Raw genomic sequence first — 27,948 nt, 5'->3', positions numbered from 1 at the left:
TGGGTCGGGGTGAGGGTGGGGGGGAGGGGGCAATATAGAAGGAAAAAAGAAAAGTAAAAACCGGAAAATTCCGTCGTATGTGATTGAAATGCAAACCTTGAACAGAACTTCAAAATTGAACCAAACTGAACTGCATGTAAACCTATCTCACTTAAACATAATTTTAAGACATTGAATAGTTTTAATTCCATTTAATTTCAAGACCCACTCTGAGCGAAGAAAACATAAATATTGGTATTATACATACACATCTCCACCGGAACAAACTCAGTTGCTATATATGTGTTAACAAATTTTTTGATCCACTGAAAAAAACACAAAACAAACATCATCATGGGAGCCTTTCATAATATTATTAATTTTTCCAGTCTATGTCATTACCCCGGCAATACAGACTTCCAGCACAAGGCTGTATTACTATGGTGGAGGTGTATTGACCTAGTTGAAAGTCGTACTGACAGAGCTGAAAGTCGTATTGACCGAGCTGAACGTCGTATTGACCGAGCTGAACGTTGTTTTCACCACCGTCACCGTTACGAGTGGCGTCATCAGCAGCAAGATGTGTTTCATTTATAGCAAAAATATGGGCATCTTGTTGAAATACTCGAATCGAAACATACAGTCAGTTACAAATGTTAGTCATCGAATGCTTTCGCATTGTTTCAGTCTCAGCCTTCCACTCGCCCTATTATATATTAACTTAGCTTGGAACATAAAACAGAGCAGTAATTCATCCAGATATTCAGCTAGTAACATCAGACACTGCACTGGTCTGCTTATATCCATGTAAGTGAACAAAAGTGTGTCACAAATCGTGTTTCTAAACAACTTCAGTTCAAATGATTGCCCGAACAAGATTACGGTCATTTAACAAAGATCCGCAGTAACCACGACTCACTTATGACAACGAAGCGCGGAAACTGGCACACAAGTTTCTTACACGGTATTTTCATAGACATGCGACTAGGTTTGCGATTACTCGTCCACTGGTGCGTTTTTTTTACGCCTATATAGCAAACGCAACAGCATGTGAAAACATAGCATATATCGGAATGCACGAGTTGCAACATTATTCACTCATTTGTATGTTCGTTGTTTACCGCAGTACTTAAGAATGTCTTACTTGTACGACGGCTGTCATTGTTAGAGGAAACCGGAGAGCTCAGCATAAACCACTGGACTTTAGAAAGTTTCTCACAAGATTTCCTGTACGTACAGATATGCACACCATACTGGTTGAAGACAAGTAGTCTTCAACCAACGTCAGACTACACTCACGAATACGTGAGCGTCAACAGCTTATTGTCACCAAGCCCCAACGGAGAGTGAGAGCGGGGAAAATGACAAGAGCCTGTGTTGCCATAAAACTAAGAATGTAGAAATAAGAGCAATCGCATAAGTCAAAGAAATAACGAGGTAGCCTCCGGTTTCTGCGACCATGAAATGACTGTACTGTTTCGCAAAAATGATTTCTCTACATAATTCCAGAGAACGCAGCGTGATCAAGAAATACTTATATGCTTTATTAGGTTTACGTATCTCTGTATCTCAGGAGTCGCATTCCATTGAAACGACGACGCAAAAATCTTTTTCTTTCTCTCCAGCAGGCACCAAATAGTCATCTTCCACACTGATTTCAAAAAAAACTTCGATCTGTTTATTCATGAGATCATGATACCTTCGTTATTCCTATTTTCAACATTCGTTACATTTTAAGAAATGCCAGTTCCGCTTCGTTGATTTCCGGTCCGTTCGGGCTCTTGTCGTACATTTCCGACTTGCAGTTGTCACGTGCTCGCTGGACTTCGTTGAAAACCGGTGTGATGAGGAAACGGTAGCGCTGTAACAGAAGAAAACAGAAATAAAATGAAATAGCTATCAATATGATATGAGAAACCAGTTCAAAACTTGAGTATTCCCTGACGATGGCCGCACTAAATGTCTCTGAATAAATCTTATCTAATGCATACATGTGAAATGAGAAAAACGATTTGTTCACTCAGTTCAATGCCCCTTTAAACTATCTGTAATTCTGCTGAACTGCTGGTTTGAGTAAAATAGCACAGTTCCCAAATCGTGAAGTTTTCCAGCAGACTGATGCGATATTCGATTGACAACACCGATCGGTGAGATTATAATAATTGACAGTGACGGCCAGGGATTTGCTTCTTAAACCTCAAGGATATTTTATTGTTTACAGATGTGATATAATACTTGCATGTAGGTTGATACTGATAATTATACGTCCAAACTCTGGGCCAGGCCACGGGCCTTTCACATATTACAGTATATAGGTTACCATGGAATTTATAGCCCACTGATCCATTCTAGACAGCAGCGTTACGCACTTATAATATAAAAGATGTCTGTGAAGACGGTTAGCGTTATAAAATCTTAACTCGGCTTCATCATGCTTAGTTTTTCATCCCAGAGATTCAACTTGTGAAAGATATATCTTGATGTAACCTTTATTACGGCACCTGCAATTATTACTTTCAGGGTTCGAAAGTAAAGCCGTGCTCTATATGTACAATTTATCGCGACGGGTTAATTGTCTTATGCGACTTTATACTAGCATGAAAATTGTTGTGCCCCTATCAGTGTGATTTGTAGCAACTCATATGCTTATTCGCACCTTGTGATTTGGCTGTATGCTCCATAGCACCACAAATACTTACGTGTTAACGAAGCTTCACTGTTCAAATTTTATACAATCGGCATTAGGGATATATTGTTCTACGACACATTGAAAACATGGGGTCCATCGTACTAAACAGTGGCAATATACGCCTGGAACGGTGTCCATGACAACATATCGTGAAGTGACACGTCACCATGCTAAGCCGTTAATCTGCTCAAAGCCGCGTTCCCACGAGTCGTGAATTCAGCAAGTGGAGTAATAACAGGACAGGCCAATTCCATGGCTGGTAAGGATGCGATTTGTCGAATGCTACAATCGAATAAAATAGAGTCAAATTCGGCGATTTAACAATCACACCGCGCGAGCTTTGCTTTACCTCCATCGGACTGACACCTTGGCAGAAGGTTACACCAGTAACACAGGATATGACCCTCACCCTGCTTACCTCCTTGAGTGAGCCCTCGGCTCGGATCATCTTGTAGATCATGACGACGGGAATGGGGAGAAGAATAAGACCCACGAGTGTCCAACTGATGGCGGTGGACCACAGTGGGAACTCGTACACTCCGGATTTCCGACGGTACTTCAGCTCCGGGTAGAGCACGGCATCCAGACAGAACACCAACTGGAGAAGGGGAGACGTCAACACAGACTTATCAGCGATAGCGATATCATATTATGTCTTTTAATATTGCACTTTAGTACGGAGCCGTAAAAGCGATATGGTGAAATAAAATTTTTGGAAAAGAAAAAAAAAATTACACGGTGAAAAAAAATTTGGGGAAAGAGAAAATCTTTTTTTTTTCAACCTCCGACTTTTAAATCGTGGCCCCGAGTTTAAAAGTCCGGGCCCCAACATAACTGGCCAATTACAGGTCGTTTGCCATCTAACAGCCAATATGGCAGCCACAGGCGAGCATCTCTCACTGATGTTAACTATATGTCTTGACTAGTGTCTTACCATGTGATAAACAACTTGCATTTTAAACCAAAAACAAGGATTACAATGGGCATGATCGTCTGGACAGGTCAATTCCAATCCGCGTAAACATATTGTCAACTGCCACGCTTGCAGTGCTTGTGAATTTCATGAACATGTACGACTTTTTTTTGCTCGACGCACACGCCTGGTTCTACGCAGAAACAGTGACGCACTAAAATGAATAAATGAGTACACCGCTTTAGACCGACTTGTTTAGGCGGGCAAAGCATTTACCTGTATCAGCGAGGCAGCGTATTAATAAACAAATTTCAAAGAGACATACATGGACTGAATAAAAATAAAATACAAAATACAGCGTGCAACCCGACCATTATATAGCCTAATTGAGTTCTTTTAATCTCAACTTCAACAGCTATGTGAGACACTATTCGAATAGGCCAACATGTACTTGATCTAGCCAGGGTGGAATTAAGGCAAGCTATACTGTATGTACGTTAGGACCAAAGGCCTTAACTTTATCTCACATCCATGTCTAAGGACGGCTTTGATAAGTTTTAAACTTACTGTATAATTTGGTTTAGTGTTTACGTTATTTATAAATAATCCAACCTTGTTGGGCGTTATACTATAAATCGTGTTGGCGTTCCGCGTCCTCTAAAAGAACATTTTCGGACTGAAAAAGTATAATTTGCTAGCGACAAAGGTTAATGTGCAAAGGCATAATGGCACTGACGATCAGCTAGTAGCCACCCTATATATATAGATTAGATTATAGCGTACCAGGAACCCTTAATTATGATTGATCAATTATGTCGGGGGCCCCGACTTTTAACCCGGAGTTTATGAAAAAAATGTAAATTTCTTTTTTTCTTCCCCAATTTTTTCACCATGTCACTTTTAAGGCTCCGTACATTTAGACCGATGTAACTTAGAAATGTTTCTGCACTCACTGGTTATTAAATATTAACTTGCCTTTCAAATCAGTGGTGCCATTTTTACAGCTCACGTTGGCCACAAAAACAAGGGGAGGTAACTCTCCATTTGTAACTTATATGTAGGCCACACCTCAGTTAACAGGTTCCATTAGTAAGTTAAAAGGAGTTATAACCTACCTCAGTGAAAACAGATGGAGATAATTTACCTCAGTTAAAACCTAGTGGACTTTGGATAAAAATCGGAAGAGAGATGAATGATAGAGATTAAAATTAAGAGGAAATACAACTTACAACAGCCAGAAAAGAGATGACTTTCCACAGTAAAAACCACAGGAGAAGAGATAACTTTTCACAATAAAAAAAAGAAAAGGACAGAAAACTTACAACAGCGGAAGCCCAGATTTGAGATGACTTTCCACAGTAAAGCCCAGAGGATAGAAAACTTATAAGAGCGGAAACCTAGAGGAAAGATGACTTTCCACCGTAAAAACCCAGAGGACAGAAAACTTATAACATCGGAAACCCAGAGGGGAGATGACTTTCCACAGTAAAACCCAGACGACTGAAAACTAATAACAGCGGAAATCCAGAGGAGAGATGGCTTGCCAGAGTAAATAATCAGAGGACAGATAACTTACAACAGCGGAAGCCCAGAGGAGAGATAACTTTTCACAGTAATACCTAGACGACAGAAAACTAACAACAGCGGAAACCCAGAGGGGAGATGGCTTCCAGAGGAGAGATGATTTTCCACAGTAAAAACGCAGAGGACAGAAAACTTACAACAGCGGAAACCCAGAGGGGAGATGACTTTCTACAGTAAAACCAAGACGACAGAAAACTAATAACAGCGGAAATCCAGAGGAGAGATGGCTTGCCAGAGTAAACACCCAGAGGACAGATAACTTACAACAGCGGAAGCCCAGAGGAGAGATGACTTTTCACAGTAAAACCCAGACGACAGAAAACTAGCAACAGCGGAAACCCAGAAGGGAGATGGCTTCCAGAGGAGAGATGATTTTCCACAGTAAAAACCCAGAGGACAGAAAACTTACAACAGCGGAAATCCAGAGGAGAGATGGCTTTCCAGAATAATCACCCAAAAGAGAATACACAGAAGAATTATAGGTACAACTCAGCACATTGGAAACTCAGACATGAGATAACTCAATGGTGAAAAATTCTGAAGGGAGATTGAACAATAATTTACAACAAAGACAATATAAGATGGAGATAACTTACCACTGTGGAAACACAAAGGAGAGATAAATTACCACAGTGACAACATAGGATGGAGATAACTTACCACGGGGCAATAAAGAGGGCAGATAACTTACCACCATGGAAACACAAAGGAGAGATAATTTACCACCGTGGAAACACAAAGGAGAGATAATTTACCACGGGGCAATAAAGAGGGGAGATAACTTACCGCAGTGGAGAAAAGAGAAGTAAATTAGCACAGTGGAAACACAACGAAGATATCATTTTCCACAGTGACATCACAGAAGGTAGATCATTTTCGACAGTGACATCACAGAGGGGAGATAACTTCCCACTGCGACAACACAGATAACTTACCACAGTGACAACACAGAGGGCAGATAACTTACCACAGTGAATGCTGGAGTAAGTATCAGCCAGCACCATTTAAAAAGCGGGATGAGTTTGTAGCCCAGCATGTATTCGCAGTTCTTGACGAATCGATTCACACCTGAAATCCCGGACAGAAAGCCACAATTTAGGAATTGTCACAATCGATACATTAGCCGTTTTTGATGTGTAATGCTTACTTGAGATATTGCGACATTCAGCTGGATTCCAGGGATGTCCCCAAAAAAATCTTCTTGAAAATATGAGTTGCAAGATGGCGCCCGAGAAAAGTTTCCAAGCAAGGAATAATAGGAAATATTCTGAAACAGATAGCCCCATGCAAACCCAACGTTAAGATAAATACTATGGCCGGTTTTACAAGAAATGTATCATTCTCAAGCCTAACCCCCAAATCACTCCCCCTCCGACCCTGCACCTCCCCATACACACACCACCTCACTTCCATGAAAGCATACCAACTTCCAACACCTAGTCCAAACAAATAAAAGTAATTCTGCCGAGCTAACACGATTTTCTTTATCTCTGTAGCTAATTCCTGTACGGTTTGTGAGTTAATTCCGTATAAAGTCTTCTGTAACAAATCTATTGGATTAGATCCAAAAAATATATCCGGAGAAAATCAGCGTTTCCATAGAGACTACAAGGTTTTATAGATATAACACACTGCGAAGATGACAACAAAGCATTTAGCTATAGGGCCAGTGCGAGACATTTCAGTTTGAATATTTGGTGAAAAAGGTGAAGAGATAAGGAGTGAGTGCAGATAAAAGCGCATTAATACGACTTGGATACGTTTACATTCGTCCAAAACACAAAGTTGAGGACAGTAATCACAACATTAACGTCGGTATTTTAAGTGGGAAATTCGCATGGAATACACTGATGTACTGTTATGGTTTGTGAAGAAATATGTGCACAATATATTGTGTTGTATTGTGATATGTGGAAATGAAGACTGTGTGGCGTGTATGAGATTGGCTGCACGTATTAGTTTGGATAGGTGTTTCTTTCTGAATATTTAACGAAGGATCAAAGGCAAACATTGAATCTGTGCTATGTTAAGCTGACACGAGGAGCTAGAGCGTTGGCTTGAGTTTTGATCGTTCCAAAGGAGGCTATGACTTGCATCCGTCAGTCTTTCTGTCTGTCCGTCCAATCTATCTTCCTGTCTGTCAGTTTGTCTGTGTGTCCGTCAATCTATCTGTCTGTCCGTGAACCTACCTGCCTGTCAGAAAGGAAAAAGTTATCGCAGGGTGTGTAGATAAAATCTTGTTACGGTTGAGATAAAGACAGATCCATTGAACTTTTGTTGTGATCCAGAACGGGATTCGCATCCAAGAATGTTTTAAACAATTTTTCACTATTGAGAAACAGGACAGACATGCACGGTATTTGTATCTTTGTTGTGAAGGAATTTGCACATTCAACTGTATAGAAGATTACTCTTTCGGAGGGGCTTCCAGATTTGCTTTTTCGTGCTTTTTTGGGCGGGGGGGGGGTGCTTTTTCGGTAGTGGGTGTGTGTTGTGGACCATCTCTTATATACAGTACCGTAAAACCAGGCTATGGCAGCGCACTGTAGAAGCCCCACTAGGATGAGAATTCTGCCGTTAAGGTACCACTCAAAGATCTGTTGGACGTACACGCCTCCCTGTTGACGGAAATACAGCCATTTTACCTCATTCCCAGGCACCCGCCACAAGAACAAGCAATTTATATTGGTTTCTGCATGAGCTGAGCCGACTGAGTTTTGCCAGGACGTTGAAACCATGGTATTGTCACCATTACTATTCTGGTCGACGTGTAGGCTACGCGCAAACAGCCACAACGGAGCCGGCTCTAAAGCCGGCTATTTTTGGCCCGGCAATTCCACGAGAGGGTAACCGCAGCATATTTAAGCCTGTTTTCCATACTGAAGTGAAAAGCTATAACTCTAATAATCACTTTTAAGACTTCGCGAAAATTTGATATCTTATCAATGCTGAAACCATGGACATTCCCATATATAGAATTGATATACGCACAAGCTGCTGTACTGATACTTGTGGTCAGTACTATCTATATCCAAGGCTATATTACATGTGTGGAACCTCCGTGGCCGAGGAGCAATGACCCATGGGTCTCCCACAATGCGGTCGCTGTAAGTTCAAGTCCAGTTCATGCTGGCTTCCTCTCCGGTCGTACGCGGAAATTTATGTCAACAACCTGCGGGTGACCGTGGGTTTTCTCCCAGGCTCTGCCCTCTTTCTTCCCACCATAATGCTGGCATCCGTCGTATAAGTGAAATATTCCTGAGTACGGCGTAAAATACCAATCAATAAACTAAATGAATACATTACATGCGTGCAGGTTATTTCACACGGTGTCTAGTACCCCTTCCCCCGGGACAGGAGGAAAAGCTACATATTTGTATACAGATAAGGTATTCTCAAAAGCGGCCGTGGGTTTCCTCCCTCTGTCAGGTTTCTTCCCGCCATATAATGCTGGCCGTCGTCGAATAAGTGAAACATTCTGAATACCACATAAAACACCAATCAGACAAAGAAATATTCTCAAAAGCATGTGTTTTTTTCGTTCGTCAAGAAACCTGTCTAAGTTATGTATTCGCTTTGAGGGTGACTATACTATAAGTTAAATCGATTTTTGTTTCTTAAAATTCTGAAAAAAAAGATTAACTATAAGATCCCCGGCACAGTCATTTATACAATCTGTGCATCATGCATGTACTCCCTTTAGTAAACCATACCTCTTGACTTCATAAATGTATTTTTATACGGGACAGCGTTTTTAGTTTTATATCCGGGTCAAATACATGTAGGCTACTTTTTATTGTAACGGGTCTCTTGTGTTATCCCAAAATTAACCTGCTTCAAAAGGTGTTACTTGTCAGAGCACCAGGTTCTAATTTACATTGGCCTATCTTTAAGCATAAACTAGTTTTTCCCGAAAGAATTTGCTAGAACTGGAATGTTTGTATCTGTTGGTGTCACAATGCATGTCACTCCATGTACATGTATCTAATAATCCGGCATAGTTCCATGTAGCAAGTCTCACTCTTCTACTCATTATAGTCTAAGAATGTACATTGTATGCGAAAAATTCAGCTGGAATTGCTGGTTCAAAATTGCCCAGATTGAATCACATTTGACGATTATACTACACAGCACTCTAAGGGGAAGGATTTTCCTTGGGCAGGTTTCATATCATATCAGCAACATCATTGGCTTCCACGTGAAAAAAATATCAAGAAATACCACAAGATACTTAAGGAGGCGTATTGATTTGATTGAAGAGATTTAAAGGAATGTGAATAGGGAATAGGCAAAGTGAGCCAAACGTTTTTGTTGTGAAAGCAATCGACAAACATACCTCGGTAACCATAGTCAAGCCTATCAGGAACCACACCCCACAGGCCACGGCAGTGAAGATTTCCTTATTCGGGCTTCCGGCCAGCTTTCTGGGGTACAGATCGGTCACGGCGACGATCAGAGCTTCAGCGGTAACGAACTGAGGACAGAGGCCTGGTTTATCAGTCAATAATGACAGCTTAGCCACAGTATATATATATTAATCGGTTTTAGTTTCTTCTGCGCATTAAGGTGGATCTCATATTGCCTCTCGTGTAGTTTTTACATAATAACTTTATCATTTGTGCTACTCTCCTCATCTCGCCATTAAGAGTTTTAATTGCGCCAAACATTTAATCGAAATTGACCATACACTGGATGAATGAAATGACATGAAAAAATGGTTAGCAGTTCATAACAGGTCTCAACCTACCTGACTGTCGATGCCTAGGAAAATCAACATTATGAAAAACATGGTGGACCACACAGGGGCAACCGGCAACTCAGCCAAGGCTTGTGGGTAAGCAACAAAAGCCAATCCCGGACCTGTGCAACAAGGGGAAACATTTGATTAAAAGGTCCTCACTTCTATCCAAAAGATATAAAATTGAGATATATTTCATAACAGTGCAGAAATGAATAGTGTATCGTCAACAAATAATAAGTGTGTGGCAGAACTATCCAATCGGTGTCTCAGCACTCTTCAATTCATTTCCGCAACTACAACTGCGAAGGAAAATGAAAGCATGATCAGGTGCTCATACCGAATGGTTTTTTCCAATTTCGTATCCATCTTGGATACGTCTTGGATCCATCTTGGATCCATCTCCGTTATCGTGCGTAAAGGCACAAATGACTCAATAGCACGTGTATAAATTTTAAGTGGAATTCGAAGACAGAGAAAGATGACATATTAAACAAGATATCACTGATCATGTAATGTTCACACCGCGCATCAAAACATGGCGGACAGCAGGGTGCATGTGGCCTGAATACTCGCCTATCCGCGCGCTCTTTTAGAAAAGCTATACCGTAGATTTTGGTAAAAACTTCATCAGCGCAAATCCATTCGAATTTTTGCTATCGATGGAGAATGGCCCAAATAATCACCTTTCACAAAACATCAGCCTCGCATGAAAATGTCACACCGTTCAAAATCGATAACAAAGTTCCTAAAATAAACAATGCGAATAGCATGTTAAATTTTTCCCAAAATTTATAAATCGGATAGCGTTATAAATTTTCCAGACTTCAGAATCATTTTAACGCTATAACCAGTATAAGGTACGAGTCTGGTGTTTTCTGGAAGGCAATCATTTGAGCTAGTTTTGGTAAATGCAGACAACTTTTATGGATGTCCGGCATAGCCTCTTTATAGTCGTTACAAGAGCATTGAGGACGTAACACTATGTGCACCTGTGCTTGGTGAAAACCATCGGTATACAAGCCACTGTCTGGGCCAAATGTATGGCCCAAGAAATATACCCATGTCAGAGAGAAGACTAGCTGTTCCGGGCCAATTGCACGAAGAGATCGTAAGTCTAAGTTGATTATAAATCGGATCACGATCGTGGCCTTAATTTACAACTGACACACTCTTGCAAGAAGATACTGTAAGGTGAGGTAGTCGTAACTTACAATCAAACATCACAACGGGGTCGACCTAAGAATTACCATTAAGTACAAATTCTTGCCTTAGGTAAACGTTAGGTTAATAATGTTCAATTCGGTTTGCAAAAATGTGCAATTTAATTATCTCAAAAAGAAAGAAAGTTTTCACATGTTGTTGTTGTTAGTTACTGAATCATTCTTATGTACAACAAGGCAAGAAAGTTATTGACTGGTACATCTTCTATATGTACAGACAACCATTATGTACAAAAGAAAATTTGGCTTACGATCGCGATCATAACTCTGAAAAGTTACCATCACCTTACAATTCCTTTGTAAACTCAATTGTTGGGTTTACAATCGATTGCACCTATTGTTTCTTTGTGCAAACGCGCCTGGCTTCATGGGCTATTCTTTTAAACCCCTTCGAAATCTTGCAAAAGTAAACAATAAACAATAGTTAAATAATTAAATTGCATTATATCGTTTTCCGGAAAAAACTGGCGTCTAGCAGTTCCTGAGTTACTTACCCGAACCGGCGACGTTGTCGATATGAAGACCAGACTTGTACGACATAAACCCTAACACGGAGAAGATTGCGAATCCCGCGATGAAGCTGGTTAGGGTATTCACAATCACATAGAACAACAAGTCCCTGCGGATTGAATACGTAAAACAGGTGAATCTATGACTGTTATCCTCAAGCTCTAACTTTGACTGACAGATTAAGCTACTTGTACAATGACATTTTATTTTCATTGAAAATGGGAATCTGTAACATGAAAATTTTATATTACACAGAAGTACAGCCCGTTGCCATCAGCTAAAATTTGAACAATGTAATGACCATACATATTTTAACAGGATGGCTGAGATTTCTATATTATTAGAGTTACAGAAATCTGGTTTGGTGCTTCATCAAGTCACTATTTCATGCCACCAAACATGAAACGAAAAATGAACAGTATACCGACACTATGTTTGACACCCCATTCTGCCATCGTATACAGACACCTGACATGACATCCTCGGTCAAATTTTACTGACACCAGATATGGCACGCGTTGTGGTTGTATACAGACACCCGATATCACATCCCACCCGTCCCAGGATACTGACAGCAGACATTACACCCGCTGTCCTAAAGTACAGACGCCCTATATCACATCCCACTCACTCACGGTATAATGACACCAGATATGACACCTGTTGTTATAGTGTACTGACATCCGATACCATATCTCACCCACTCACAATATAACGACATCAGATATGACACCTGTTGTTATAGTCTACTGACACCCGATACCACATCTTACCCACTCACAGTGTAATGACACCTGTTGGCATAGTGTACAGAGACACCTGATACAAGATCTCACCCACTCACAGTATAATGACACCAGATATGACACCTGTTGTCATAGAGCACATACACCAGATACCACATCTCACTCATTCAAAGTATGATGACACCAGATACGACACCTGTGTGCACACACCCGATACCACATCTCATCCACTGGCAATATGATGACACCACATATGACACTTGTTATAGAGTAGACACCCGATACCTCATCTCACCCAATCCCAGTATTTTGCCACCAGATGTGACGCCTGTTGTCATAATGTACAGACAGCCGATACCACATTTCAGCACAGAAATAAAATAAAAACCTAAATACTTCTGATCTCACCTTAATGAGTTGTGATGGAAACGATTGAAACCACCGAGTGAGGTGTGCTTACAGATGCAAATTCCATAGGAAAAACACACCTGCATAGCCGCATCTAACCACACCTGTGGAAAACAAACAATCTTACAAGTTACAAACATTTTTAATGGCTTTTAAAAATTGAGTTGGATAATATAAGGAATATTTATGGATAACAACTTCTATTTTTTCAGCGAGCGACGTTTCGGTATGGGTACTAATACCGTTGTCAAGCATAATGATCAACTGGTGACAGCAATGGTTATTTAAAGAGCGGCTAAGCGGTGTAAGTTGTAAAAATAAACGCCAACCACGTAAAAAATCTCGTGGATCTCAAGACCACCCAGACCACCCAGACCACCCAGCCCCCAGCCCGGCCGAAATCAACCAACCCAAACAGTGGAGCCAACACCGTAATCAAACAAAGCTCACAAACCCTGACTCAGTCACAGACATCCCTACTTGCCAAAGTCGTGAACGTTGATTTCCCCCCGCACCAAATAGTTTCTATTCACAAAACATATCCTCAGAGATCCAATACAACCAAGAAGAATTTAAAGCCATCCAAGAATTGAAAAAACAGAAATCGTTATCGATTTTACCGGAAGACAATGGCATAACAGTTGTCGTGATTAACATTGTAGAGATACACAGCCTAGTGTGAAAGATGCTGAATGATCCAACTAAGTACTGCAGACTGAAAAAAGGCTCTAAACACCATGCACAAAACCCTGGACAGACAAATAAAAGATACAGGCGAAATCCACTAGAAACTACAACAAAATCGCATCAACCACCACCCACGCTCTCCCCCCGTCAGAGCTAGAATAAAGGTGCACATAGACCCTATAATAATGGTGCACATAGACCCTATAGCACATAGGCCTGGCTACTGGTTTGCAGTAGGCCTAGCGACACGGTCTACTGCGATACAGCCCGATGCCTCAGCAAAGTATTGTCGCGTCTGGGGAATATTCCAGTTCATTTGTCAAAGTCTCCGCAGACTTCTGTAACCAGATAAGATACCGACAGTGCAGGCAGACAGTTACGACGTAGTGCACCTCTTCCCCAACATCCAGGTCTTAGATGCTCTCGAGATTACCCTTCCAACGAATACTTAACTGTGGGACAACACTGGACACCACCATGTCGACTGGCAGCACGATCGCCCTGACCTCAGCCTGCATCACCTCTACTTACTTCACATGGGGTGACAAGTTCTACGAACAGACCAGGACCCAAAACAACTTCTAGGCCATCCGAACAACCAAAACCCCGGCTCAAGTTTACCATGGAGACAGATGTCAACTAGCAGTTACCGTTCCCTGATGTCCTTGTCGGTGGGGATGCCCACAAGGTATAAACCAGTGTTTATCGCAAACCAACGTATACCGACCAGTATATCAACTATAAGCGCATTCACCAGACAAAAATAAAAACTGGCATCATATGAACAATAACCAAGAGAACCGTCGATTTTTCATCAACTCGACAAGCCCTAGATTCGGAGATAGTCCACCTGAAGACAGTGTTTACTGAGGCGAATAACTACCCTTCGAACGTTACTAACAAGATAATTTCTGACATCATCAGACCATCTTGCTCAGAGAGACTGCCAGCTAAGGAGCCAGCTAAGGGTCCATCACCTATTACAGTCCCACTCCCCTTCATCGGCCAAATCAGCTACCCGATAAGACGCCACTCAAAACAGGCCAGCATTGACACCATTTTCGGTAGCAGTAACACCCTCAAAGACCTTTTAAGCGCTTCAGGAAAACGACCTTCAACCACCCGCCAACCCCCAAAGGATGTATTTATGAAACTAAATGCTCATGTAACCAGTATTCTATAGGACAAACCTATCGACGGTTACCATTTTGCACCAAGGAGCACCAGAACTCAGTAAAATTACAGGACTCTGCCATATCAAATCAGTTAAAATAAGTTAAATCCCCGCCATACGATTGACTGGTCAAGTGGAAGACCTTTGAAAACCAATATAACTTATATCACTAGAAGAAAGCTGATGGAAGCCACTGAAATACGCCAATCAACGCCACATATTAACCAAGACAATGGGTTCCTAATTCCCCCCCTGCCTACAGCGATCTCATCTCAGCAGGCAGACCCTAGACCACCACCCATCCCAACTCACACCTTTGCCCATAGTTGTCAATGTCAATGTCTATTGTTTATCTGTTGTATGTTTAGTCTATTGTATGTTTCATCTATTGTTCATTTGCTTAACCCTCCCTTGTCAATCTGTTGTATGTTCCCTCTTTGTCCACATGTTGAAATCAACAACTTAGCCTCTGTTTAAATACTCATTGCTGTTATCAACTTATCATTATGCTTGATAACGGTTTGTACCTATACCGAAACGTCGCTCACTGAATACACACAAAAAGCTGGCATCAATATATATTCGTTATGCTAAGTTACAAACAGCTTTTTAATTGAAATTATTCATTTATTAAAGTAGTCGTTGCGACATTATGTTTTAGAAGAAAGGAAAATGTTCAAAACGATGTTAACTAATGATATAACCCCCCCCCCCCAAAGAAAAAACATCGAAATCTTTACGTCTTTATTGATTATACACGATACTTTCTTTTCATGCTCTATGTAAGTCAATCACAATTCGTCAAAGACAGTGTAAATACAAGTTCATGGACGCCGCCATGGTCTCAAAACACTGAAACAAGTCATGTTGTAGAATTGTGAGCTCTTCGCTCTCCGACGCCTGGAGATAATATTGTCTAGCATTCAGTAGGTCTGCGTATTCACGTGACACTCCGTGTTTAATGTCACAAGTCAGTTAGAAGAGGACGTTTGAACAAAGAAAACAGTAACGTAAATACCTTGTCACACCTACGCTCAGGACTGGTTAAGACAACCAAAAACCGGTGGGTAATCGTCGGAGTGGTCGCAGGTGGTTTTTGTGCACGAAGCCAGCGGCGACATACATAAATTTAGACTAATCTTAATTTGCCCGGCTTCGTTAAAGATCTTCATTACTGGTATGCATATTTCTGTGACAGAATGTCTTTGATTATACATGTGTATAATCACGTTACTACAGCGGATAATCAGCTGTCCCACAAGAGTCGATGGGTCAGTTTAAGTGTGATTGCGAACAATTTTTTAGGTTTCAATCGGGGTCAACAGGCCACGATTAACCTCAGTTAAACGATTGTAGCGATTTGCACAACTGAGATGATTCCGCATGTAATTCATTGTGTTTATTTCATTATTATGCTTTATGAATGAACTCGGCTTGTTTGATGATAACCGAGTCAGCATTTGACCTAAATCTGACATGTTAAAGCCTTCCCTTGTGTTCGAGTACGTTTAACCCGAGCGATCTTTCTGGACCCTCATTGTCAATGTATGTGCTTTCTCTGTATAGCAAATAGGTCGTCATTTCTAGAATCAACCAGGAATAGTTGTAAACATCTTTACTATTTATGTCCATCGAAACTAGATGATTCTAGTATGTTGTTCGAGCATATATATATATATATATATATATATATATATATATATATATATATATATATATATATATATATATATATATATATATATATATATGCTCGAACAACATACATATATATATATATATATAGTCCAGCCCGCAAGTGTTAGTTTGCAGTCTATAAATGAGCAGTCGACAACGTCAGTTTGCATGTCGGGGAAAGTCCATTTTAAAAGATTAAGAGATTTTCTTTTGGGAGCTAGTAAGCATTCGTGCAATTTGACGCAGTCGTTTCCAAATCTCTGCCTTTACTGTACTCTGCCTTTACTGTACGCTGCCGTTACTGTACGCTGTCGTTACTGTGCTCTGCCGTTGCTGTACTCTGTAATGTCCTACTTTCGTATGTTTCGTATAATTGTCAGTTATGTTTTTGTGCATCTTTCCTCCATCTGCGGACACAACACCTTTACTGTACAATCACAAATGGAGTAAGCCCTTTCGAAGCCCACTATTCTTGTGTTTGAGACTTCTGTTCTGAGCTTATATGCTCACCGCCTCTTTGTACTGTGACGTACTTTTAATCAATTCCACATCAGGTGGCGTTGATCCGAAGATCACTTTGTGCCAAGACCCGAAGGCTGGATTCTCAGAAGGGCTTAGAACTCTGCTGCTAATCAGTTATCACGGGAAGAGTTTGTGACTAGCAGAAATGTTAGATACAACCATTCGTCTGTGTGCTTTGCATACGACTCATTGTCACCCGGGTATCATTTTGTTGTTTACATTACTTTGTATACTGTGTATATGTTGTACTATTCAGATTAGATTATTCAATTATACATATGTATTTAAAGAGCTAGTGCAGTGCGAAGAACTGTGACGTCATGCAAGAACACTTGGTGTCAGTCATCCCTGACGTATAGCAACAAATGACGTCGCACTTTCAAACGAGCATGACGTCATTCCAGCATAACTACCTTACTTGACGTCACATCTGCTTGACTCATCGTCACATGAGGAACATTATCACGTCACATCAGGAAAATTTTACTGCCGAAGATTCTGTTTTTGAGAACTTTTCACTCATTCGAGTTAAATAGTGTTTTTCGTCGTAAATCATTTTGAACCGTGCTGTTAGCTATATTCCCTAGAGTATCCTTCATGTCGTTTTAATATTTCCGCCTGGCTTTTCTTAGGACTGAAGTATCACTTTAATTTATCTATGATTGTTTGTGCTTCTTTGTTTAATCTTGTGTGAGTCTTATCGTTGTCTGGGAGTTAAGCATTTCTTTACAGTTTTACATCTCTGGCAGATATACCTAGATAAAAAAAAACTGATGTCTTTAACACCATAGGCAATTTACTTTCATGCCCAATATGACTGGTCATAGAATCTTAAAACCGAATCGGAAAATTAAATCTAGTCTTTCAGCGACTTAACTACAAGTCATAATGCCTTTCTCCTTTAAAAGATTTACTGCAGACGAGATTTAAGAACATTTAAATAAATGTGCCACTGGTTAATACATAATCGAATTAACTATTTTAAGAAAGTGGTAAAATCAGTAAACAGAAAAATGATTTCTCACCTTAGCAACTCCAAGCTTTGTCCAGTCAGGTAGCAGGTAATAGCGAATCCCGTCGCCAGCGCCCTCTAGCGTGACACCACGAATGACGAGAGCGATCAACAGGAGATAAGGGGCGATGACTGTCACGTAACTTATCTGGAAAACAATTACAACATATACGACATTAGTAAAATGTAAGTAAAATTTATGTCATAGAAACGTGTTAGAAAAAGATGTTTGGAATCGATAATCATTAAACACCTCTGGAATATGTGTGATGAAATAGAAGAGTGTAAACGCTTGAGTAATCACCCACAGAGAGTGCTCAGCTAACAGACAGTGCCATTTATATATCCACGTACAACTTTGTCACATCGTACATAAATAACACTGTGAGAGTGAGTGTTTGGGGTTTAACGTCGTACATAGCAACTTTTCAGTCATATGAGGACTGAGAAATCCTTAGAGTGCATGTAATGTGCCTCCTTGTTGCAGGACGGATTTCCACCGCTCTTTTATCTAGTGCTGCTTCACTGAGACGCCTTACCGAAGGCAAGTAAGCCGCCCCGCCCGAGCCATTATACTGATGCAGGTCAACCAGTCGTTGCACTATCCCCATTTGTCCTCCACACTTCCTCCACACAAAAATCTGAACGTCGTCGTAAAAAAATTTAAAAAATATATTGAGAATGGCTATAAACGACAATCTAATAAATCAAGGAAGCCACCCGCTGCCATATGAAAAACTGAACGGCAATGAAGTAGAAGAAATTGTTGATTTTTGTCTCTGTCTTGGCGCAGACAAAATTCACACGCGATTTGCAAGGAATATGAGATTCTTCACCTCCAGTATTTGACAAATTGCCTCCGTTATTAGTTTTTGTGCCAATTTTATGCAGATAAGGGGTATTGATGCGCAACGGATGGGATGATGTACTGCACAGCCTGTCAGAAATATATGCCAATGCAATCAGATCTGGAGTCTTTGCAGAAGGATCACCGCTGTACAACTCCTCTTAGATTAGCATTGTCTAAAAGGCAGCACGTTGTTCGGGTGACGTTAGCGGAAATAGCTGCGTTCTCGGGAAATAGAAATAACTTGCGTCTGATTAGTTAACACTGATAACATGGTGATACATTGAATTGTGTCATTGAGAGCGAGTACGACATCACAAAAATATAACGTTATACTTCTTAAGCTTCCTTTGAGATACTTTATCACTGAATATGTACTAGTACATCTGGTTTATTGTTGTCATTCTCATCGTTTAAAGTAACAGAAAGTGAAGTAAGATTAACCATACAGACAACTGAAAAATGTATTGAAAGGCATTTAAATATTTGAATACTACAGTGAGCTTTATGAGTCATACTGACGGTATCTAGGAACTCACATCAACTTTTTTCCTGATGTTCACAAGAAGGAAGGAATTTTTGCAAACATTATTTCAGTAATCTTTCACTCATAGGTAAAAAGAGTTATTCCAACAGTCGTGATTAGAATTGAAAAAGCCTCCTGTGACGTTCTTAACCTCTGATAGTGTGGTCCACAGAGCCCACCTCTACACGTTTGATTGCAGTATTAGCACAACAAACACACTGGTCCCACTTAATAGATTTATGAACAGTTTTACTTTGCATATATTCCGGCCGCATACTCGAGATTCGCGTCGTCGTCACATAATATTTCGTCCTGCCATTTTGCCTAGACCATAAATACCGACTTTTTTACGCTAATTTGTTTAACGAAGAACACATATATCATAGATCTTAAATCAAAGTACTGCTATCTTTTGGACTGAGGGTTCCTACTCTAGGACAGGTTGCCCGTAGCGAGCAGGAAGGCGGTAGCATGTGCCCGCTACTTCTATTGGCTAATTAACACCCACAGGCGACATATTAAATCATCAGAGCCAGATAACTTTTCTTTTTTCCCTCATGCTACGACGTTAAACCCCAAGCACTAACTTATTTCCCTCGTGTGCCTTTTATGAGGCCGTCTTTAATACACCGCAAGTCATTATCTCTTTTCGACGACAAAAATATATTAGTAAATGATCTGTATAAGACTATCAGGCTGAAATACCATACAAGTCCTTGCATACAAGCAAGGCTTCAGTCCAACCTGGTTGGCAGTTAAAAGATTTATGTCAGCATTAATATTGAAAGCATTAACAAATGAAGTTGACAGGTACAAGAACAAAATGCTGTGCTGTAATTTGTCATTTACTTCCGATCAAGAAAAATATCAATTACATTATCAATGGAAGAACAGTGTGGGATACAGTTGAAGATTTGGCCCACTGCCGTAACTACGGGGGCGGTGGGTGGGGGGGAGGTAGAATAGAATCTAGAGTCTGCCAGGATTTGCAGCTTCTGGAATCGCAAGAAAGTCAACCAGGAGATCGCCCACATTGAATTCACAACAGCTTGGAAGAGCTTCTGGATGCCGAAGAACTCAAACCAAGAGGACAAAAGTATATTCTGGACGAAGATGAAGATTGAACCGACCACAGACGACAAGCCACTAGCCAAGGCCATTTAAACACATTAATTTTCTGTCACCCTTAAATAAAACTCACATGTCACTTTCCAGTTGCAAACAGATTTGGTATAAAGCATTCAATTATCGGATTTATACGGAGCAGTAAAACGGACACGGCGGTTTTCTTTGTTTTTACTGCGTTTTTTATTTCTTATTTTTTATCTTTTTTTGTCTGTTGGGATTTTTCCTTTTCTTAAGCAGCACCCCCCCCCCCACTTTCCTTACAAAAAAGAAGAAAAACTTATACAAAAAGATCCCGACATAATAAGCCAATCGGAATACGACATTTTGATGTGTCTCCCACTTTGGTCACATCCATTATTAACACAGATCGTATGTCTTTTAGCCCTAACTCACAGTAGCCAGCGATCGCCTCACTCTTCGTATCATTCATGATTGCTTGCGAAAAGGCCTAGCAAACACAACCGCGCAGCCACTGGCTGATTAACTCGTGGCTCGACTTAGTTATATCGGTGCTTGATATAATCACCCAATGATAGGTGCTGCCCCGTAGGTGCTGCTTTTGTGCTTCGTTTTTGTTTAGATCTAACATCCTTTGTATTATATTTCAAATTGGTTCACAATACACAGAATGTCATTTTCAACCTGTAACAATACACAGAAGGTAAGACTTTCAGATATACATAAAAGTGTATAGATGTTCTAATATCACTATTAAATCACCCGTAAATAAAATTGTGATAGAATACAACGAGGCGTATTATTGACTTTACATTGCATGGTTAGCTCTTTCAAATCAATTAAAAACATATTTAACCAAAAAGTTAATTTCACAGATTTAACTCTGATTATGAATCCAAATCTGGTGTCTAAAGTGTCGGCGGACAAAAAATAACGAACAAAAAAAAATGGTGGAAGTGGTTTGAATCACACTCTCAGGACAACGCTATCCACTTTAAGATAATTCCTGAGAAAAAAAACGGTGTTTGTAAAGAGCTATGGAACTAAGTAAGGAAAACACTTCAGGGGAACATACTTTTACATTTGACCCGAATCTAATTTAGAAGAAAAAAAGTGTCTTTTCACAGAACCTTTTGTTCTGTAGGCCACCCACGTAACACGGTTTAAAATAAGCCGTGTCTCTAGTAATCTTATTAAGTAACACGACTAGCCCCCAAAACTTCAGCTGCCTTTGAGGGAGAAGCCCCATGTGCTAGGGTGGCGCTTCGAAGGCTTCCTGTGAACGTCATTATAACTGTTCACGAATCACACGGTAAAGATGTAATCGACCGTGATCATGTGAAACACATGAAAGCAAACAGAAACACAGCCACAAAGATCAACATTGATTTATGTAGCATCAAAGTAAGATCATTTCCATACAGCTCACAGCTGATTGTGTTTAAAAAGTATCAAGTCAATGAAATTATTAAGACAAAATCTAAACCAAAAAATGAAATACTTAACTAATAAAAGGTGAAGCAAAAGACGATTATCGTGGAGTACCGGTATAGTACGGAAAATTCCTTTTCTCCCCCACCCACCCAAATTCTTGAGTGTGACGTGTAAACGCTCAAACAAATGTCAGCTAGATCCGTTTTAGTGTAAGCATTGGTTTTTTTATCAATAAATTAACTTAAGGATTACAATTCGTAGTGTTTTTTCATGTAATTTAGTGCTCAATCTCTTTTCTGTGTAACGCTTACATTCGGTGTAAAGGCATCCGTTATAGTGAAACACCGCAACTAACAGTTGTCCGTACCGAAACGGAAGCTTACTGGTGTTACGGAACTAAAAAAATGAGACTTCCCGGAATTTCCACTTTGTTTTCGAATTTTTTTTTTCAGACCAATTATTTTCTGCGTAAGGTTTTCATCTGCAAAGTCTGTCCTTTGTAAATACTTTGTGAATTAGTGTTATCCTTGGCACGTGAATTCTATGTCTGCATATAATTGCGGCTGGGCGGAGAAATAGCGGGACAACACAATAGCACAACACGTGAAGTTCCAGGCGATGTGCTATTGTTATTATGGGTTAACGCAGAGGAAGAGTAAAAAGTAGACAATGGAAGAAAAAAATTAAATTTCGACTGTTTTTACCATAATATGTTTTTCACCGTGGCACGAATAGGTTTCCGTATGTCCGAAAATCGGAATTAATGGAGGCAGACGCCAGATGTAGATCAGCTAAATCTGTTGTATATAAGCTAACGGTCGAAATTGCGGAGACCAGGTCAGAGAGAGGTTGCATGTTCCCAGGCCCATCACTCTTCAGCCTTGGCCCATCACTCTTCACACATGGCCTGTTCCCATTCACCCCTGTAGGGTATCTAGTACAGTTTCGGAAAACAGTGGATTACTATCCTCCCAGGCCTATGAATGTGTTCCTGTACAATGTTTCAGGCCCTAGACCACCAGACTGATAATATTCCCATCTGTTTATTATCTCAAAGGTAAATTTCAATCCATGCTAATTCAAGTTCAACTTGGCCGTTCACTTGAATTCATAAATTGCCGCCCATTTGATACACCCTCTGAGTTCCTTGGCAACACATCCCTATGGTTTACGTGTTCAAAGCCCGGGAACCAGGATAACCGCATATCCGTCATCCTAACAGACAGAAGACAGCCGCCATTTTGGAAACTTGAAATAAGCCGAGAAGATGAACTTGATGAAATATGGAGGGACATTTACCTTTGGGATGGTCGACAGCTCAGGATTTCAAAAGTCGGGTACCCTATATGACCCTTAGGATTTTATAGGAGTAAATGGACAGGCCGACGAGGTTGGTAACTGAGTGTTTTCCGAAACTATACTAAATATCCCACAGGGGTAAATGGGATCAAGCCAAACTTTAAAAAGCGAACATAGTCATCCATACTTTTTTTGCATACGCATTGTTTTAAGATTACATATACTTTAGACGATGTTTGGTGAGGATTGCGTGATATACATGTCGTACGAGACGTCAGCGCAATCCGAGTCTAACATCCTCTGTCTTACTGAGCACACAGCTTCCATTAGAAGCGCCTGTCTGAAGCATCTGACTGATGAAATGCACATACGCCTTCCGTAGAAGATACTACGTAACATAGACTGACCATGGTAGTACACAAGCTCTATATGGGCCGTTCTGTTGTTTTTTGTTTTTTTTTTTTTTGTTGTTTTTTTTTTTCATAGGTTATGAACGCCGACAGAGGTGGAGCTAAATATTATTTATCTACTTTACGTATCTATCTATGCATTATTAATCCATTATTGCTTCACTACTGGCCCTATGATCGTGATATTGTCACGATGCCGAATGATTCTGGTTCAGTACACCAACCTGAAGGCCAATAGCGAAACAATTATTGTGGAAACATTCGATTCATAGTATCTTTATTAATAAGGCAATCTAGAGGCATCAAACAATTCACAGCACGTAAAATACGAAGCAGACTAAGCAATATCAATGGCCTGCCACTGGTTCACTACTAGCACACCACTAGACAGCAGGCTGGCAAATAATACTTCCACGTCGTTAAAGTCATAATATCGTCTATTTAAATACAAGACCAGTGGAGGATCTATGTTTCCCTCGCGTATAAATATATTGGTCCAACTCGTCATTCTTCTGACAGATGTAAGACGTGTTTACAGAAGTAAACCAGACGCGTTCACTGCAGAAAAGATAACACAGAAGGCTGAGTGTCAGCTCACTACAACTGGAAGATCACCGAATATGTACGCTGGGAGCTACAAATAGCTGCTTCCTCTTTATTGCAGGATGAGTCAGTGGTTCACGATGCGTCTGGGATTGCTTCTTTTTTTCACCTCTGCCATGCAAAGCATACCCCATTTTGCACTCGTGTAGCCCACTGACCTATTTTGTGCCATTTCGTCATCACACGTATGTGTGTTATAGATCGGCTTTGACCCAGTTTCTTCACCAGCAGCGGTCTGAGAGAGGTGGCTATGTGCCAACTTTGTATGCTCCACCAGTCCTTTTATTCGTACACTCACGGTGGGATTTTGATGCACATCTCAACACATTACCAGCAGTTAATAAAAAAATCAAGCTGTAATATTGCATTAAAACTAAAGCTACTGGTTCAAACATGTATGGATCAGGCTAGACATTTACAACAACAACCGTCTCTACGCACCGTACCACACTTGTTTTTTTCGATTTTTCGAGATGGGCTAAAAAAACCCTCAAACATAGAGCCGAATTAAGAAAAAATAAAGAATTTGCTCTGCAAAAAGATGAATTAAATTCCCGTAAAAGCCATTAAAATAAGCTCAGTGGTGTGTGATATCGCATAACATCTATAAGAAGGTTCCGAAATCCAACTCCTTATTGCCAAAGGTAAAAAAGGTCCAACTCTACCGTCTGAGTTCTTAAAAATGTTAACATTAATTGCCTCTATCGCTATTTTCCACAGGCACAAATGACTTTCATTTTATTCATTCACGAATTTCGAAAGTTCACAAATATTCACCTCTTCAGCTTAATTTTCTGTATTAGGTATTTTCAGACGTCCATGTTGTAGTCAGTGTAATTACAAATAATTGCTTAACATGTCTTAAAGGACGTCTTTTCGATCAAGCCACCGCGGAGGCATGGAGGCTTTGCAGACTATAACCGGTGTGCATGAGGAACCGTACTTCCGCTTTGCAGAATATAACCGGTATGGCCCGGATGCACCGACAAGCTAAAAAGAATTAACCAGTATCAGGATTCCAAAGCCATTTCTGTTTTTCGGGAGAGACGAATGTAATCCTGTTTATGTTAGGGTGTTACAGTATTTGGTATGAAAATTATGGAAACTGTTTACACTTTAGCCAGGTATGGATCGAAGTTTGAAATTCCTGACGAGAGGATACAAGGAGACAGGTGGTGAAGAGACTAAGAGAGTCGTTCCATTGGCGTTGCTAGATATCCCTCCTAGGTGCTGGCATGGGAAGATCTAGATTTTGAAGGTCAGCCTATCTCAATATGTTTATGGCTGCTTTCCCAAAGGCTGGGCAAAATAAGCAAAATGCACATTGATCATGGAATGGTTGCGGCTGAGACACAGCACTAAATGTTTGTCGCTTATGCAAAGTGAATATAGGACTGAGACAAACCTAAAATATGAATAGTTTATTCATCACAAAAGACCTTTCTTACCTCCATATCAGAAGAGCTAAATGTCTCCAACCGAGGAACAGATACATGTATATGGCTTACCTTGCCAGAGAGTTTGATCCCTTTCCAGATACAGAAGTAGATGATGATCCAGGCGAGTAACAAGCAGAGGGCGAGGTCCCACTTCACGGGACCGGGCTGGCCTATATCGGCTGAGAGCTTCAGGACCTTACGTCTGTAAAGCAGTAAAATTGCAACGAGCACATTTTTGGCATCATTTCGACGCAAGAAAGGTGGAAATTCAGAGTGCAGCTATTGTTTGTCGTTGATTCCTTTCTAAATATTCATTTGGAAAAGCAGATTCTCCAATGAACTTTCTTCGTATTCTTTTCCAAGTGACCAAAACAGCACCCTCAAATTTAAAATTTCTTAGATACTATTTTATGACTAAGAACACCTTTGTTATATTGTGTCAATTCATTATTCATTTACCCTGAGGCACAATATATTTATTTTTTGTTTGATTGGTGTTTCACGCCGTACTCAAAAATGTTTGAGAGGGATTGATCTGCGCTGGCAAGCTAACCATTCGGCCATGGAAGCCCCTCGTTTTGTCATCCGTTTACTACTTGGTTAAAAGGGATGGGGGCAGGGAATTGTTTTAAGAGAGTATAGTTGTCATAGGTTTACTTGAGGGAAAGGGTGGGGGACACGAAGGTGAGAGAAAATCTTCTAATAATATAATCACTAAGGACAATGGACGTACTCCCAGAATTCCGTGGCCGGATCAGTCAGTCGACTATCTCCGTAAGTCACGAGCGTGGTGTTCTCTCCCGAAAACTCCCCGCCGAAGGTAATCACCGGATTGGAAACGTTCATACCGAGAGCATACGTCGCATTCAGAAACGTGCCGTTGACGTTCAGAGCAACGTCTCTACAGTAAACAGTGTTCCAGTCGTTGTTGCAGTGTGACCAAGGCAACACTGTTGTGAAGGAAGCGAACAAGTAATACAAGACCCAGGCCAAGAGGATGATGTAGAAAGCGCACATCGAGAAGCATATCAATGTCGTCGTGTACGCCAATCCTGAAATGGAATCGAAAATGCCAGATCAGATTATAAGCATGTGGTATACAACTTCAGTAAACAAGTAATATTTATGAAAACAATTTCGAAGATTATTTATTACTAGACATATTGATAAGTCCCAAACAACCCTTCAGGTAAATCGTTGTCATGGACCAATGTGATGTTTTCCTGTGACTCATGGAGCAATAAGGATTTAGCAAATTCTGCAAAGAATGTTTGCTTCAGGTCAACTATTAGAGAATTGGATACTTTAAGTATAATTGTACACTAGATACGTGTACATTTCCCCGAGCAGCTGATCTATCACATAATACAGATTGTGTACATTAGCTAGGCTCAACGCGATGTTACATTAACGGTAACCGAAAGAAAACAAAGTGGGGTCTGGTCAATGCTGAAACTTTAATTCCATGCGATCAAAATTCAGACCGATAGCTTATATTAAACTCATGCAGGCCAATGACTTTTCTTTATTGGCCTCAACCGTTAATTCAGACAAGTTTAAAAATTAAAGGCCTACAACAATAATGTGATGTCCACCAACGTATCAGGTATTTTAGTTATTTTGTGGTAACTCAGACAACGTTGGCGGGATTTTACCTTGGAAGAGCGGGCAAATCTTCATTGAGGAGATCATCCCTTGTGACATGAACTGTCCCAACGCTTGCTCCAGATACGTCAGGGGAATGCCGCAAATCACGACAGCTATTAAGTACGGGATCAAGAAAACACCTGCACAAAAAAAAATCATTGATGGATTCATTGATTGACGCATTCGATAATAAATTGGTTATTCCTTTGATTCATTCATACATGTATTTATTCGATGGATTATTGATTTATACATTTATTCATTGATTCCTAAATTGATCGATTCATACACTGATTAATTAATGATCCATTCAAGGACTGATAGATGTATCGATGGGAGAGGCTGATTTCTTCGTTCCTTCATGAATTGTTGATTGACTGTTTCCGAAATTAGCTTCGCCACGAAGATGTCAATAATACAGTTGAAGAGGAAATGTATTTTGTTAAAAAAAAATAAACACGTCGCTTCGAATCTCATGCGAATTCAAGCAAACCCTCTGGTACTACTTCTCGTTGTTTTTAACTAAGCCTTCTTTTTATCGATCAAAATGTCATTTTCCTTGACGAAAATCAGATTGCTGACGTATAAGATGTTTGGTAGAGGTCCTATCATGGATGATGAATTGCATAACATAGTTAAATATGAATGAAGACAAAACGATTAACAATGAATACTTAAACAGAATATTTTGTTTCCCCATGCCATGGTGGAATCTTTAAAAATTCTTCCAATGAAGGTTGTAAAACCCACATCAAACATGGCTAACACATGATTCCTGTAGGGGCAAAGTCCCAT

At 40.3% G+C, this 27,948-nt stretch overlaps 1 protein-coding gene across 1 annotated transcript; it reads right to left on the bottom strand.

The window, feature by feature from the left end:
- Positions 1-27,948, bottom strand: LOC135478122 (sodium- and chloride-dependent GABA transporter 2-like). Its single transcript, XM_064758394.1, has 13 exons — positions 27,900-27,948; positions 27,162-27,293; positions 26,240-26,558; positions 25,576-25,708; positions 17,876-18,010; positions 12,791-12,894; positions 11,621-11,745; positions 9,913-10,025; positions 9,502-9,639; positions 7,684-7,783; positions 6,133-6,233; positions 3,087-3,266; positions 1-1,840 (listed from the first exon to the last, which is right to left on the bottom strand). Exons 1-13 carry the CDS (start codon positions 27,946-27,948, stop codon positions 1,706-1,708), a joined length of 1,764 nt encoding a protein of 587 aa, XP_064614464.1. The 3' UTR covers positions 1-1,705.

This window comes from Liolophura sinensis, chromosome 11 (genome assembly GCF_032854445.1).
Source record: "Liolophura sinensis isolate JHLJ2023 chromosome 11, CUHK_Ljap_v2, whole genome shotgun sequence".
Classification (NCBI taxonomy): Eukaryota; Metazoa; Mollusca; class Polyplacophora; order Chitonida; family Chitonidae; genus Liolophura; species Liolophura sinensis.
This window is presented reverse-complemented; position numbering and strand designations above follow the sequence as displayed.

Coding starts and splice junctions, on each gene's coding strand:
- LOC135478122 (XM_064758394.1), bottom strand. CDS start 27,948: ATGGGACTTTGCCCCTACAGGAATCATGTGTTAGCCATGTTTGATGTG. Junction 25,709..26,239: donor CCGGCCACGGAATTCTGGGA/GTACGTCCATTG, acceptor ACTGCTTTACAG/ACGTAAGGTCCTGAAGCTCT. Junction 10,026..11,620: donor CGACAACGTCGCCGGTTCGG/GTAAGTAACTCA, acceptor CTTGTTGCACAG/GTCCGGGATTGGCTTTTGTT.